The sequence below is a fragment of the Scyliorhinus torazame genome, chromosome 7, assembly GCF_047496885.1.
Source record: "Scyliorhinus torazame isolate Kashiwa2021f chromosome 7, sScyTor2.1, whole genome shotgun sequence".
Lineage (NCBI taxonomy): Eukaryota > Metazoa > Chordata > Chondrichthyes > Carcharhiniformes > Scyliorhinidae > Scyliorhinus > Scyliorhinus torazame.
Genome location: NC_092713.1, coordinates 101,022,730 through 101,038,615, shown reverse-complemented (window position 1 = coordinate 101,038,615; position 15,886 = coordinate 101,022,730). Strand labels below are relative to the sequence as shown.

Genomic DNA, 15,886 nt, shown 5'->3' with positions numbered 1-15,886 from the left:
CCAGAGCATAACAAAGCCAAGCAAACCAGGAGAGTCTCAAATTCTATCCCTGAGCTAGTTGCTCTCATCTGGGACACTGATACCCAATGCAGGAAGGATAATCTCCTGAAAAGTATGCATTTGTGGATTAAAACAGGAAGTGCTAAAAAAAAATACTCAGCAGACACAACAGCATCTATGGCGAGAGCAGCAAAGTTAATGTTATGATGCGAATGTGAATCTTCTTCAGAATGATTCTAGTTCTGATGAAACGTCATACTTGACTCACTCCACAGTGGTATTTTGCATTTCCAGCGCTTGCTGTTTTTAATCCAGATTTCCAGGTTGCACAGTATTTTGCCATTATTGCTTGTATGTATGGATGGTAAGTGAGGATAGAATTCTGCTTGGCTTCGACGTCCTCCCATACTGCTCTCCACAAGTCAAATAACCTAATAATACAATCAAGGGAAGGAAAATCTGTTAGATTCCGTTATCGATTTGTGAACCACCCTGTTTGAATTTCCTTTCTATGCTGCACTGAAGCAAGGTTTAGCACCTAGAAGTAAAGGTGAAAATCTGCCATTAGCCATCACAAGAGGTGAGTGAAAATTGATGGAAAAAAAACAAAGGGATAAACGATAATAGCTGCCCGTGTTGATCTGCATATTCTCTTCAGGTCACCAGCTACATTATCTTAAACTCCAGAAAAAAGTCAATAAATTATAACTGCAGGGAAAAATGGTCCATTATAACCTGCAATTAAAAAGTAATTTCATGCAACCTTGGGAATGACAATGTCAACTCATAGAGATGCTGCTGATGTCGAATTCTTCAAACACAAGCTGAAAAGTTAGGCTAAGATTATTATTATTATAATCATTATCTAAATTAGCTTGTGTAGTTTAACATGGATAAAATGCTCATTGTCATACTATGCAGAGGAAGATGTTTTAAATGTGACAATTTAGAAGCTATGGTTGAGGTTTTTTAACCTTTCTGTCTCTTCTGAAGATACTGGCTTATGCTGGAGTATAATTCTACCCACGATCAGGGCTTCTCCACCTTGCCCAAGTGGTCATTCTTCATATGTGAAAATTGGATGTTAACGGGTTATTCAGTCATGGGAGGAATCACAGCAAATCCATTTCTGACCTCATTAAACACCCACACACACCATTGTTCCAGCAAAAGTCACTGGCTAGCATTTTGTGTTATAATCTCAGTAACACTTTCCCTCTGTAATATCTCTGTTGTTACCAGGCTGGAATCAATTCACTCAGTACAGAGCAGTGATTGAACCTGAGGACTTCCTGTTTTGGGTAACTAATTTCTAAGCTTAACAGCGCATTTACTCATTGAGGCAAAGCAGAAAGATTTCTTAAGTATGTTTTTCACAGACAAATTTATTCAGGTTCACCATTTAAAAGCTAGTTCCAGATCCCATATTTTTTCACTCACCATGGAAGCCCAGTTCCTTTTGTCCCTTATCTTTTTAACCTGATTCTGCAGCTTTTCTCTGACATATTATCACATCTCTTAGAAACATCCCAAAGTGCTTCCCATAAAATCAAAAGCTTCGAAGTCCAGTCTTTGTTGTTATTTTTTAAAATAAATTGAGAGTACCGAATTATTTTTCTCCAATTAAGGGGCAATTTAGCACGGCCAATCCACCTAACATGCACATTTTTGTGTTGTGGGGCAGACACGGGGAGAATGTGCAAACTCCACACGGACCGTGACCCAGAGCTGGGATCGAACGCGGGTCCTCAGCGCCGTAGGCAGCAGTGCTAACCACTATGCAACCGTGCTGCCCCTTAGTCATTGTTGTTATATAAGTGAACAAATACATTATATGACAAATGTGTACTGACAGTAATATGGAAAATTAGCAATCAACCTGTTCAATATCTGCAATATCCCTACTCAGTTGTCAATACAGGAAGAATGGTAAGAATAACACGTATAATCAACGGAAATGGCATTGATTCTATTTAAACATATGAAAATGTATTTAATTTTAAAACATACGCCAAAATATGTCACCTTTCAGAATAAAATCAGGGATTTTAGCCAACTGAGCCAACCTTACTCAACTTGGTTCAGTGAAACTTATTTCCAAGTAGCTCACTCTAAGACAGGAGCAACTTTCCGCAAGCACATTTCTGATGAGGGGCCTTGATTGTACACGACATCATATATCGGAAAATGATGGGCACGTTTTGCACAAATTTACAATTTACTCATCCATAATTTCCCAATACTCTTTCTAACAGGAGGATGCATTTAGAAACTCAGCCTTGATGTGTTTAAAAGGGTAATGCAATAAGGGATCACTTTTCATTATAATAGTCTGGAAATTAATGTGAGTGGCATTATCATACACACATTTGATATACTTGTACCAAATTCCACTATTTTATTGAAGACATTAACCCATTTAAAATAAACAGGTTAACACCGCCAGTAAAATAGCGAAGAGGAAATTTGTTAAGAGCACATTAAGTGCTGTATGATAATATTGCTCATAGTAATTTCCAGGTTAATATCTTCTACTCATTAAACTTTCCTAATGTTGGCAGCTCTGTGATGGTCATTCTCAGTGTCTTCCGATGTGAACGTGGTGCTTCTTGTTGGCTACACCTACCACAAGTCATTCATCCGGAGTTCAACCCACTCATTTTGATTTAAAATTATGTCTTTTTTCATCTTTGCTACTCTGAAAAATAACTCTGTATACTTTATAAATGATTAAATGTTTTGTATCTGCAATAGTGCCAGAATGATTGGTAATAGTGTCCTTTCAGTTCCCAGAACCGGAGCCCACTGCCCAATCTCTTGATCCCTTTCCAGAACTTTATGCACCCAGATCATGTGGACCATTGTTCCTCCTTGAACCAAATTCAGGAAACGAGGGTCAGCCATGCTTCATACCCTTGACCAATGATGAATTAAACCTTAAAGTCATATCTATCATGCATTTTGTAATTAATTTAATCACAAAACTTGCCCATTCATAGTCTTGCAAAAAAAATGGTATTGTGGCATAAAACAAATGTATCATTTGGCATTACTCCTTATAAAGTTAACTGGCTGTCTCATCCTGCTCTCCCATATCCTCTACTTCACATGGATCCAGCTCTGCTTGCATCTGCTCCCCACACTAGAACCTGCTATTATGCTTTTCTCAGCTCCAGGGCCCAGTGTTTCATGTAATCTGTAGCTCCAGGCCCACAGTTGCTAATCTCCCGTCTCATGTGAATTCCCCAGTTCAAGCCTTCATTTACTTCCAACTCATGAACCTCAATGTCACTTACTCCTATCTCTTTACAATGCAGCTACAACTTCCCAATTATGGCCTTCTCCCCTGCTGCTTTTCAATTCTAGAAACCACCGGTATTGCCCTCTGATGGCAAGTCCTGCAGTGACGATAGAAAAAAGCAGGAAGTTACAATGATATTCAACAACACAAAGATAGTCTGCGGTCCTATATTGATATCACCACAAAAGAATTATAGTAACAGTGCTTTAAAAAGAAATGAAACCTACTTTATCACAATTACTAAGGCCTGTAGGGACTAGTTAAATAAAGTGGATTGCAGCTGCAAATGTTCTGATGAAATGAATATTACACTGTACTCTATATTCATATGGAGCGCAAAGGGCTCTCTGCACTTTGCCATCATTTCCTCATCCCACACTGTGTGCCACCATCTGGTGATATTACAGAATCCAAGGCCATAGACAATTAGCTTTATGGTTTAGCTGGTGAAAATACTGAAGGCATGAAAAAATGTCAGAGCTATGACATCACAACAACAACTTGCATTTATATAGCACTTTATGTGTAGTTAAAACATCCTACACAGACACCAGAGACCCACACAGACACCGGAGAGAATGTGCAAACTCCACATGGACAATAACCCGAAACCGGAGGGAATGTGCAAACTCCACATGGGCAGTCTCCCGGGGCCAGGATCTACACGGGTCCTCGGTGCCACCAGGCAGCAGTGCTAACCACTGTGCCACCGTGCTGCCCCAAAAGAATGGAAATCTGATTAGAGAGATGCAAACATGTAGCTGTGCAAAAGAAGGATTTAAGAGTCAACAACATGGAATCATAGAGTGGTAGCAGCACAGAGGCAGTTTTACCCTTCATGTCTGTGCTGGCCCTCTGGACGTGCACCTGAGCTAGTTACACTCCGCTGCCTTTTCACAGTAGCCCTACAAATTTTTATCTTCACATATTTATCCAATTCTCTTTGAAATGGCACGATTGAACTTGTCTTCACCACACTCTCAGGCAGTACATTCCAGATGCCAATCATTGTCTGTAGAAAAGGGTTCCCTCATGTCGCATTTGGTTCTTTTGCCAATCACCTTAAATCGGTGTCCTCTGATTCTTGGCCTTCTGCCATAAAACACAATTTTCTCCCTTTTTACTCTGTCCAGACCCCTCATGGTGTTGGACACCTCTGCCAAACCTCATCTCAACCTTCTTCAATCTGGCCTCACAACTGAAGTTCCTCACCCCTGGAAACATTCTCGTAATTCTTTTCTACACCCTCTCTAATGCATTCACATCCTTCATAAAGTGTGGTGAAAGAGTTGAACAAAATACTCCAAATGAGGTTGAATCAATGTTTTATTAAAGTTCACCATATCTTTCTCACAAAAGTAGACATATAAGGTCATGCATCATGGATGTTTGTACTTTCATAGACTGATCAATGGAATGAGTAGAGGATATGTCAGAACCAGCATGTACTTTAACATATCATCGGATATGAGCTCAACTACGAATGGATCAGTATTCAGTAACAGTGCACCTGTAAACTGGGTGAAGGGTTAGTGGCACATGTTTTTGTTTATCAACGATATAATTAGAAGACACCTTGGGACACATTGGGTGTAATATTGTCCAAACATTGAACCTTCCTCATAAAGCTCAGTGGCAATGACATTTGATAGGGTTTACAGGTCAAACTCTTATTGCAGCCTAATGGTTTCCAACATTTATGAAGAAAGAACCAGCAGTTATATAGCAACTTGTTATTTTCTACAATATGTCCGTCATTGCTTCATTATGAATAACATTTGAAATGTAACCAATGTTCTCATTTAGGCAAATGCAGCCGCCAACTTGCACATAGCAAAGTGCCACAAATCGTAAACAGGATGAATGATATGTTCATTTGCTTTGTACAGGCATAGGTTGAGGTAGAAATACTGGCCAGATAAGCATACTCTCCTTGAAAGTGTCCAAAGAGTCCAATATTACTGGGGGAAAAAGGGCAGCATGGTGGTGCAGTGGTTAGCATTGCTGTCTCACTGCGCCGACGTCCCAGGTTCGATCCCGGCTCTGGTTTACTGTCCGTGTGGAATTTATATATTCTTCCCGTGTTTGCATGGGTTTTGCCCCCACAACCCAAAGCTGTGCAGGCTAGGTGGATTGGCCACGCTAAATTGCCCCTTAATTGGAAAAAATTAATTGGGTACTCTAAATTTATTTTTTTATATTATTGATAAAGAGACAGGCTATTGAAGCTTTTCATCTTACACACATCAGGACGGATGGAAGAATACTAAATTTCAAAGGAAGCAACAATTTATACTGCATGAAAAAAGGGTGCTAATTTATTGGCAAGTCGATTTTGATTGGTCAAGATGTTGCCATGGAGAATGCACCAGGAAACGATCATCCCCCACTCTTATATTTAATTCAAACATGGCGCAATGCCATGACACGGTCTTTTTGCCTGTCGAGGACAGGTCCCTGCATATGATTATATGCAGCTTCTAGCAAAGGTAAATAAGCCACATGGTTATCTGGTGCATATTCCATGGCAATGCCTCAATTAATCAAATTCAACTGGCCAACCAATCAGCACCACCTTTCTCATGCAATATAAATTGTTGCTCCCTTTGAAATTTGGCATTCTTCCATCTGTTCTGATGAGTGCATGACAAAAAACTTCAAAAGCCTGTTCCTTTTTTCTGCAATATTCCAAGTTCTGTATTACCCAATGATTTTTAATATCCATGGGAATCACCAGAAGTGGCAGATAAAGTCTTGGTTTAACCTCCCGTCCAAAAACAGCACCTCAGATAATGCAGCTGTTCTGCACTGACGTGTCAAAGTAGATCTTCTGATCAAATACTGATGAGAGTCAAATTTCTGTCTCTGCCAAGTCAATGCATTTTATGTACATGAGTATTCTTCATTGGCGTCAATGACGGCATTACTTTAACACTCAAAGGGCATGCTTGTCACATTTATTTCCTTACTGTATATTGACACACAAGATGGTATAAGCCATTTAAATTTTGTGGACACCTAGGGCCAGAATTCCTCATGCAGGGCACTAATATCTTATTTGTACATGTGATGTAGGCATTGCTGTGAAGAGCAGCATCTATGACCCATCCCATAGTGGCGAGCCACTATCAGTCTGTGTGCTGAAGGTAAGCAATGCGTTTAAAACAAGCAGCAGAAAAGAGATAATTGAAAAAGCAGTGGTTCTCCAATGCCAAGATTGGGTTTTAAGTACCTGAAAATTACAGGGGGACGGTGGATCAATGAAGACAAGAAGTGACGTGATTATTTATCCACTATCAAACCTCGTGCAGAAAAATCAAATGCCGTCGCACAGAGTAGATGTCTCAATCCAACAGTGTCAATGGATGGGGCGCCCATTTCCCTGGACTTTGCAATGACATTGTTGCATGCCATTTCAACTAGAACGGGTCTGTCGCTATTTATGCAATATTATAGAACTGCTCCATAATATATTTAAATCAGCTTTGGCTACAGCCCCATTGTATAAACCGTAAACACGTGTAAACAAATCCACACAATAGACAAAAACAAATATAATGCACCCTCGGTTGCCTCTCGGGATCAGATCTGTCCTTTGAATGAATGTTGCCCTATATGAGGAAAAGTCTCTTGTTGTAACTTGTTTGATTCATGCAAAACGGAAAGGCCGAGGTCTGAGATGGTCGCTCATGACATTGAGAAGTGTCAGCACTCAGTCCAAGTGTAGCAGCGACCAGCGCACAGCGGCATTTAGACACTACCTTCACGGTGGGGCGGTAGAACTTTGGAATGATTCCACATTTATGGGAGAGCTGGCAGGAAAGTCTATTATGCCGTTAGGAAGTTACAAACTTCACCGGCAGTAGGAGGTGGGTGAGTGGAGCCATTTAGCCGCTATGTGCGGTGCTCTGTCTGCCTCAGGAGACAGAGGCGAGAGCAGACAGTATAACTCCTGGCCACTGCGAAATGCTGCCAGAACTAGTCAATAAAAGCGGACCACTGGTTCAAAGCTGGTTCGATCATTCTGCTGTTCCTGGCGCCTCTGACCCAATGATGATCGTGTCTTTGATTTCTGCTCCTTCGACGGTTCAGGGAGACAGGAATCGGAGTTAAAAAAACCACAAAAGTTTCCGTCAATATTTCTGTGAACCTGTCTTATCTTCAATGCAACAAAAAGCCTAGAAAAAAAAGGACATAAAAATAATATAATGTCTGCGGAAAAAATATGGACAAGGACATATCGCACTGGAAATCCACCGGCGGGATGTGGGCAGCACACAGTGTATTGTGTTTACCATTTCATCAGAATTGCAGACTGAATGACAACCTTTAGTTCACATAATGTGCCTTTTAATAATAATAATATTTATTATTGTCACAAGTAGGCTTACATTAACACTGCAAGCTTAATGAAATTGGCATTGTCAGAAACAAACACAATTTAAGATACTTTCTCTTATCTTTCTTGACACTTCACACATACACTTTATAGATTCTCCATGTATTTGTAGGTGAGAGCGTCCATTCAGAAAAAAGTTTGATGCATTTTGAGATGAAATGGTTCAATTTACACTGGGACAGCGAATGCTGCAATAAAACAGTGGATAAAAGAAGAGAAGGAAAAGAGCCAGAGCGCCCCCCCCCCAAAAAAAATAAAATAAAACCAACATGTTAATTCCCCTTATCAGAAGGTAATTTAAAGCGATAGCTTTCATCTGGTCTTGATTTCAGTAGTGTTCTTCCAAATGGGAGCAAATCTGTTTTCAAACACAAGAAAGGATGTAAATATCTGAAAATAAAGTTGAGGAGCAGGGGTATTTTGGCGGGGTTGGATTTTAATGCAATGAACAATTTGAATTTGGGACTTCGCCGTCAGGCTGCAAAATAAAATCCAGAATGTAAACTAGAATTCCGGTTGGAGAATAATTGGGGGGGGGGGGGTATTAAATAAAAATCTCCTTAGGACAAACTGTAACATGCGATCGCTATCTTCTGTCTGGTTTTCCTCTGTTTCCAATCTCAGTAATATCGCTTAATTCTGCTTGAGCCAGGTCTCAATAAGTGACCCTTTTCTGGAGGTCTGGCCGCCTTCACTGATCTCCCTGTCTCTTGCCTCGCTGACACCTCCGGAGTTCGTGCGGTGACAGGTTAGCAACAAATACAACTAAATGATGACAACATTGGGAGCCCGCGTGAAGATAGTGTACAATTTAAAAGAGGGGCCATTTTATATTTTACATTGATTATGATATTACTCTGCTGGTTAAACCCGTAAATGATGACAGGTAATGCGGAAAGGTAACAGGGGTTTCGATGTCATTAAAACGATGGACCAATGGCTATTAGTACACAGAACTAATGTGAGTGGGTAAATGCGTGAGGAGCTGGAGCAATGGTATTTAGACTTTTAAAAATTATAGACTGTTTTATCTTTGAAGATATTTCCCCCCTCTTAATTATAGGTGCTGACTAACGGAGTCGTGTCTGGATATTAAAATTCGCCTTGACGCTTTGTGTGAACAGACCTTGAGCACAGACTGACAGTGCTATTGAATATCTCTTTTGTTCAGACCACCTCTCCCTGCTTGTGAAAGCGGGGCTGTCCGCCGTCGTATTTGCAAAAAAAAAATATCAACAGATAAAAATGAGCAACTTCATGTTGTTTGACAGAGAGTTACACGTTGATGGAGTAGGTTCCTAAAGGGGGTGATAATAGCGAATCCAGCCCTTTTAGGAGCTGGAGCCTGCAGGCTACATGAGATCAGACCGTACAAAACCAAATTAAACATTTCTTTCAATAAAAAGTCATTTTTTATATCTTTAAACAATAAACCCACATGATGTAGATTTTCACATCGCAGAATAAAAGAACAGTTTTCTGCAGAACACTGCATTTTGATTAAACCTGACATGCTGATAACTTCATGCTAATGTAAAATAATTAACATAATAACTATAATTAAGAGCGCGCCAACAATGCCATTAATTCATCACGAATTTCACTCGCATTCTAAACGCTGTCCAAATGCTGGATCCGAATTCTTTGAACCTTTAATTAAACGAGTTGCCTTTTTATTAAGCACTGTTTGATTTGTATAAATTGGAGTTATCCTACTTACATTTTCCTATCCATTATCACCGCAGTTTTTTTACCTCCTCCCCCTTACCGTCCTAATTGGTTAAGTTACAACGTACATATAGATGAAATATTCTGTTTTGCCATTTCCCCCGTCTTATTATAGTTAATTGGAGATTCAAACAAATACGTGCAAGGAGAAAGAGCCGCTAATAAAGGCAGCATTTAAAATATTGTTAGCAAGATATTGCAATCAATTTATTCAAACTTGTCGTGAAAAATTACAGTGCCAACATCAAAAGAGTTAGCTAGAATTTGTTTTTTTTTAAAATATATATAAATGCATTTTGAAGAAGCTAATTAAGCCTGCCGACGCTCATTAAACAGTGTCGAGAAATACGAGTGGAAGTGATGTTAATAGGGTGGGGGGTTATTCTGATCCAGACACTGTATATAGTTGGCCAAAAAAAGGTTTGATGTTGTTCCTCCTTCAGTTAGCCGGCTGGTAAATGTATTGATTTTACTGGGTGTGCAGGAAGGGAGAAGAGAATGCCACAGGTAAGACTCTGCTCTCCCTCGGCTGTTTGGGTGGGTAACATTATCACCGGTAATATTTCCAATAGTTGGTCGAGGGGGCTGCAATCCTATCACCTGAAGGTAAAATAGATTTTATTCCTCAAGTGATGCACCGTGTGATGGAGCCGAAGTTTGGAGGCAAGCCACACACACTGAGTGCGGAAAGAATATTTCCCTCCAACTCGCTTTCCCCTTTCGCCGTGTACAGCACACTGGGATTCCTCCTTTAATAATCCGAGTGTAAAGTCGAGATTTTACATAATTCATCGGGGGAGGCTAATAGGGTTTAAGGGGTGGAAATAGGACGTCTTTGATACCATTCCCGTGTAAAGCGATTAGACCCCTGACAACCACACAGCCTTAGGGATGCCGTGCTCGACTGACATCTGATCGCAATCCCGTCAGATGGGTCCAAACCTTAGCTCTATTTGACTGGGAAATGAGTAAAAGACGGACAAGTGTATTTTAGTCGGATTTAAAACGCAACGTGTGCAAGGAATGGGTGGGGGGTGCGGGGGGGGGGGGGGGGGGGGGGGGGATAAATACCTGCAATAACAAAACATTCCCCCCCATTCTTAATGATCTGTTATTTCCCGATAATTCATATATTTCCCTCCATTTTAAATGTTCCCTACATTATTATTTTTCATTGCTTTTTATATTACAGATTTTCATGTAAACTCTTGATTCCTATCATCTGCTCTTTCCTCCTTGCCTCTACGCACCATCTTGACTGGATTAAATGCCGGTTCCTATTAGGAAGACACGCTCAGGATCCTGTTATTATTTTAAAAGGGAGCTGAGACGCCCCCGCTCCGCTCAGAGCTTTGCTGCTTCGCGCGATTAGCGACCTGAAATTAAATAAGATTATAGACGCTCTGAAATCGAAATCAGGTCGTTGTGAAGAGGAGAAACGCGCATCGTGTTTATTATTTGCTCAGCCAACTTTCTGGGGGTGGACCTGGGGCTGGGGGGGGGGGGGGGGGGATAGTTCACGTTTAAAGTTCATCAGTTTTGCCGCCTCGTTTGCCAAATGAGAATTGGCGAGGAGGTTTCAATCCACGTGTGTCTTCGATGCTAACCTGGGTCATTCTGAAATTCCGGGGGTTTTCTCTTGAAAATGACATAGAATTGAAAGAACCGCGCTGATAGCCAAGTCACTATTTCACCCTAAACATGTCTAATTAAGATTTGCTAAATTGGTCTGGAAAGGCTTTCTATAGAAATGATTGTAGAACAGACAGTTCTCTGTGTCAACACGGGGATTAGCACAATACATCCCTAATCGAGGGGAAACAATCCTTTTCACGCTAAGGGTCATAATTAATGGTATGATTTAATTAATTTGACTTTTATTGTGTTCAAGAAATACGCATCAAAGGGACCTGCGATCTGTGGTTGTTTTTTCTTTAAATTCCCTGCCCAACTCCTCTGAGAGTTAAGAAGATCATCAGAAATAAATAGGATGATGTTTTTGGAACAAAGACGGGGTTTTATACTCCCTCTTAACCATGTTCTTCCGACCAGGAGGCTGATCGCAAATTGAAAGCTACAGTGCAGATGGTCGCCTATAAGAGTCTTTTTTTTAAATCAAATAGTGTTCAGAAATGAAATCACTATCTTATTTTGCAGCTGCATTCCAGGCTCTGGGAACGTTTAATTCATCTGGAAATCAGACAAAAGAACTGTCATTATTTTATGGTGGAACATTTTTGAAACCCACATTCAAACAGGAAGACGGGATGTGTAGAAAGAAAGATGAAAAAAGGAGACTGTGTGGTGAATTGAGGTTGCCATTGATGGTTAGCCTCCCAACGTAGCCTGTTTGAGATGGAGAGCGATCATAGAACCCCATGTGACAGGAGCCTCACCTGCTCCCTCGTTACACTAAAATCAGTATATTCTGCCTCAACAGTTAAAAGCCCATCGCTTTCAGCAGCAGAATGTCCACGGCCTTCCTCAAATGTGACGCACATAAAGTTGATCGCCTCATTATAACGAATAAAAACGAAAAATGTTTAAACCAAACAGACAATATGTAGCCTAGATTGAATGACTGGCTAGTCTATGCTAGGGAAAATCCGATTCCATTAAACATTTGATGGAATCATTTATTGTCTTAAATAAAAGTTTTGATTGTGGCAGTCGGACCTGGATGAAGTAAACAAACGAGAAAACAAAGTGCTTTGTAAACGGAGATGTTCAGCAGCACTTACACAAATGGAAACAGCAACAAACAAACTCACTTACCGCCAATTTACAAGCACACAATCAAAGTCCCCCCCCCCCCCCCCCTCAGGCTTGGTTCAATCTTTCCTGTCCTCAATCATTGCTTAACATATCTTAATTCGTTTGGATTCAGCACTTGTTAAAATACACACTAAGCTATACATCTTAATTGTAGTTCATTAATTGAAGTAAATAGTATCTAATTTCTACAAAAATAAGGGCAGGTGCCGTTACAAAATATTATCGTTTCGTTCGCATCGAGACGCCGTAACGGTGACAGTTTATATAAATCTGCTCTGAGTAAAATAAAATCCTAACACAAAATAATAAGGGCGCCAAAACGAAGTGAAATTCTATTGCCGGAAAATGCACCTTTAAAATGGAGAGAAGCAGCAGTTTGCTCTGTGGGGAAATCGCTTACAGTTTATAATATCATTTTCTGTCATAGGGAAGCCCTGTCAGGTTTAAATGGTTATTCATTCCTCCCATCGAAAACATGTCGTAAACCCATTCACACGGTTTTGTTAGTCTTAATAGGAGGGTGGAAAGAATAATTGATTCTTTTGTCACTTAAAGATATTTTGATTTGAGTAGGAGGAATTGGGAAACAAATCAATTCGATTTTCACCTCAGATCAAAAAAATACATAAATTAAACCGAATATTCACGCGAAATTAACCCGAATATTCAGTGTTGCCAGAAAAATAAAGAGTAAAATACTTTTCCCAGATTTCCATCAAGACGGTGCTCTGGGGAAGGAATTATGGCGTTGAAATTAGGCTTTTGTTTAAAGGACGGTTGTCAGTTCCTGTTAAACTTATTTGGGAAAGTAGTTTCGACGTTGCAGCTTCAAAAATCTTCTTTCCTCAGAACAGTATTGAGACAAACGCTTACCTTCAGCACTGTGAATGGCTTGTTCCCATTCACCCACTCTCTCGCATTTCCTAGTTTTTCATATGCTAACACATTGGGATGATTAGCTCGTTAACACCTCTGCACATCCTGGTTCAAAGTTCTTTATTTGTAGCTATCCTTTTGTTATGGCATATCTCCCCCCCCCCCCCCCCCCCCCCACGCACAACCCTTTTCTTTCCCTCTTTACTAAATCTAACAGATTAATCGATAGCCATTTTGCTGTATGTGCGGCAACCAATCTAAAGCGGTTATAATTCGCCTTTCTCACCAAAAAATGTCGTTTGGATGCTGATACCTGACTGTAAGTCAATGTGAAGCAAAAATAAAGACTACGATGAGAGAAAATTAAAGTGATCATTCTCTTTGCAAAGAAAGCTAATGTCACGCCAATCTACCCAACATTTGCTAAACTAAATAGCGTCACATTCATTAATGTGTTTGTTTTAATAACTAATCAGAATAGTTATTTTCACAGCCTGATTGGGACAGGGAAATGCCCTGAAATACAGGAAAATAAATCAATAAACAAACATCCTAACATAGTTGTGCGTCTGCCCAAAAAGTGCAACTGTAAAAAAAATGCGCCCAATTAAATAATTTGAGGCCTCTTCTTGCTCTATTCTGCCACCAAGTTTATTGACAAAGAATGCTTTGAGCATCTTGATGAAATGGTGCTTGTAGGAATGAGTGCTGCTACTGTTGTCTTGGCCGGATCTATGTTGACGATTGCACGAAATAACTCGAGTTTTGCATGGCTTAACAGGGGGAAGTCTGACGTTAGTCCCTCACGTGACAGAGCTGAGAGTATATCTTTAACTGAAACAATCTTCACACAGTCTTTTTATATATAAAAAGGGGGCACAAGAAGCTAAAGAACTGCGCGCCTGAAAGCGTTTTTTAAAAAAAAGAAAACATTGAAAGGAGATACAGGGAAAAGTGAATAAGTTGCAATGTGAAAGTTGAAATAGGCTGTCAAAAAGTTAAAGGTAACTGTTATTGACAGCCCTTTGACCTGCATTAAAAAAAGCGTTGTCATCTGATCTGCCAGGGACTGCCAGCTGAGACAGTGTGTGTGTGAGAGAGAGAGAGAGAGGAGAGGGAGAGAGGGACAGAAGTTTCATCAGAAAAGAAGCCGCGTTCTCACCTTTTTTTTTGCTGATTTGTGAAAGGGAAAGCGTGATGACCCTGTCAGGCAACGGCAGTGCGAGCGACATGTCAGGGCAGACGGTGCTCACAGCCGAGGATGTCGATATTGATGTGGTGGGAGAAGGAGACGAGAACATGGGAAAGGACAGCGACTCGGAGAGCCACGCCACCCACGATCAGGGAGAAGAGGTGGAGGAGATCGGGGCCAGGGAAGTCGCGGAGAGCCCTTCCGCTATCTGCCAGACTCCCTCGGAGGGAGAAGTAACCAAATCGGAAACTCAGGAAAGTGGCTCTTCGAGCGGTAACGCCGCCTCCAAACCCAAGAACAGCCTGGTGAAACCACCTTATTCCTACATTGCCCTCATCACCATGTCTATCCTGCAAAGCCCCCAGAAGAAGTTAACCCTTAGTGGGATCTGTGAGTTCATCAGTAACCGTTTCCCTTACTACAGGGAGAAATTCCCCGCCTGGCAGAACTCCATCAGGCACAACTTGTCCCTGAATGACTGTTTTGTGAAGATTCCCAGGGAGCCTGGTAATCCGGGAAAAGGGAACTATTGGACCCTAGATCCACAATCTGAAGACATGTTTGACAATGGGAGCTTTCTTCGCCGGAGGAAAAGGTTCAAGAGGCAACCTGCAGACCATCTGAGGGAGCAGACTGCCCTCATGATGCAGAGTTTTGGAGCTTATAGCCTAAGCGGTCCTTACGGGCGCCCCTATGCGCTGCATCCCGCCTCCTACCCTCATCCCGCAACTCTCCAGTACCCTTACATTCCTCCTGTGGGTCCCATGCTACCCCCGGTAGTCCCACTTATCCCGTCCAGTGAACTCAGCAGGAAAGCCTTCAACTCGCAGCTCAGCCCCAGCCTCCAGCTCCAACTCAGCAGCCTAAGCTCCACGTCCATCGTGAAAACTGAGCCCAGCAGCAGACCTTCCTTCAGCATCGAGAATATCATCGGGGTGACTAGCACATCAGGCAGCTCACCAACTTTCCTGCGGCCGCCAGCCACCGTCCAGTCCGCCCTCATCAGCCCTCAGCCCTTGTCTTTAGCGAGAAGCACCGCTGCAATTACCCCTATCATCAGTGTCCCCACGAACATAATCTCCGGACAATTCTTACAGTCAGCAGCTTCGGCCGCCGCAGCGACCAAATGGCCATCTTAATACCTCCACCACTTCCAACTGCTCACTCACCATATCCCTTTTTTTCCTCCTGTGGTAGTGGGTCGCACTGAACTTGACTGCGAATCATAGACTAAAATCCTATGTTATATATAAAAAAAGGAATGCTTTCTGTACAGGTAAATACGTTTGTAAATATTTGTATAAAGAACCTATCGGTTCATAGTATTTGAGTTTTATTTTTTAATTAGACTGTTTCACAGTTGTAGTATGGAGCTCTGGGCTTTCACACTTAATGTCTTTTTGAAAGGTTCATTGCCAGTAGCTTGTTGACGAACATGTACAGATATTAAGGAAGACTGAATCATTCTAAAAAATTAATACAGCAGGAGAAAAAAATGTCAATATTGTATACGACTGCAAACGCTTAAAGCCATTTATATGAATTAAATATATGTATTCTATGTAGCGCTGACGTCGTGTTGTACAATGGGAATTAAACAACTTTGTAATAATAA

General features: G+C 41.1%; 1 protein-coding gene and 1 long non-coding RNA gene across 2 annotated transcripts; one reads left to right on the top strand and one right to left on the bottom strand.

Annotated features, from left to right (window-relative positions):
- Positions 1-4,609: 4,609 nt before the first annotated feature.
- LOC140426415 (uncharacterized) lies at positions 4,610-13,178 on the bottom strand. The gene is made up of 2 exons (XR_011948200.1): positions 13,077-13,178; positions 4,610-7,479 (listed from the first exon to the last, which is right to left on the bottom strand). It is a non-coding gene; the product is annotated as an uncharacterized lncRNA (long non-coding RNA).
- Positions 13,179-13,932: 754 nt separating this feature from the next.
- Positions 13,933-15,886, top strand: foxd3 (forkhead box D3). Its single transcript, XM_072511155.1, has one exon. It carries the CDS (start codon positions 14,277-14,279, stop codon positions 15,408-15,410), a length of 1,134 nt encoding a protein of 377 aa, XP_072367256.1. The 5' UTR covers positions 13,933-14,276; the 3' UTR covers positions 15,411-15,886.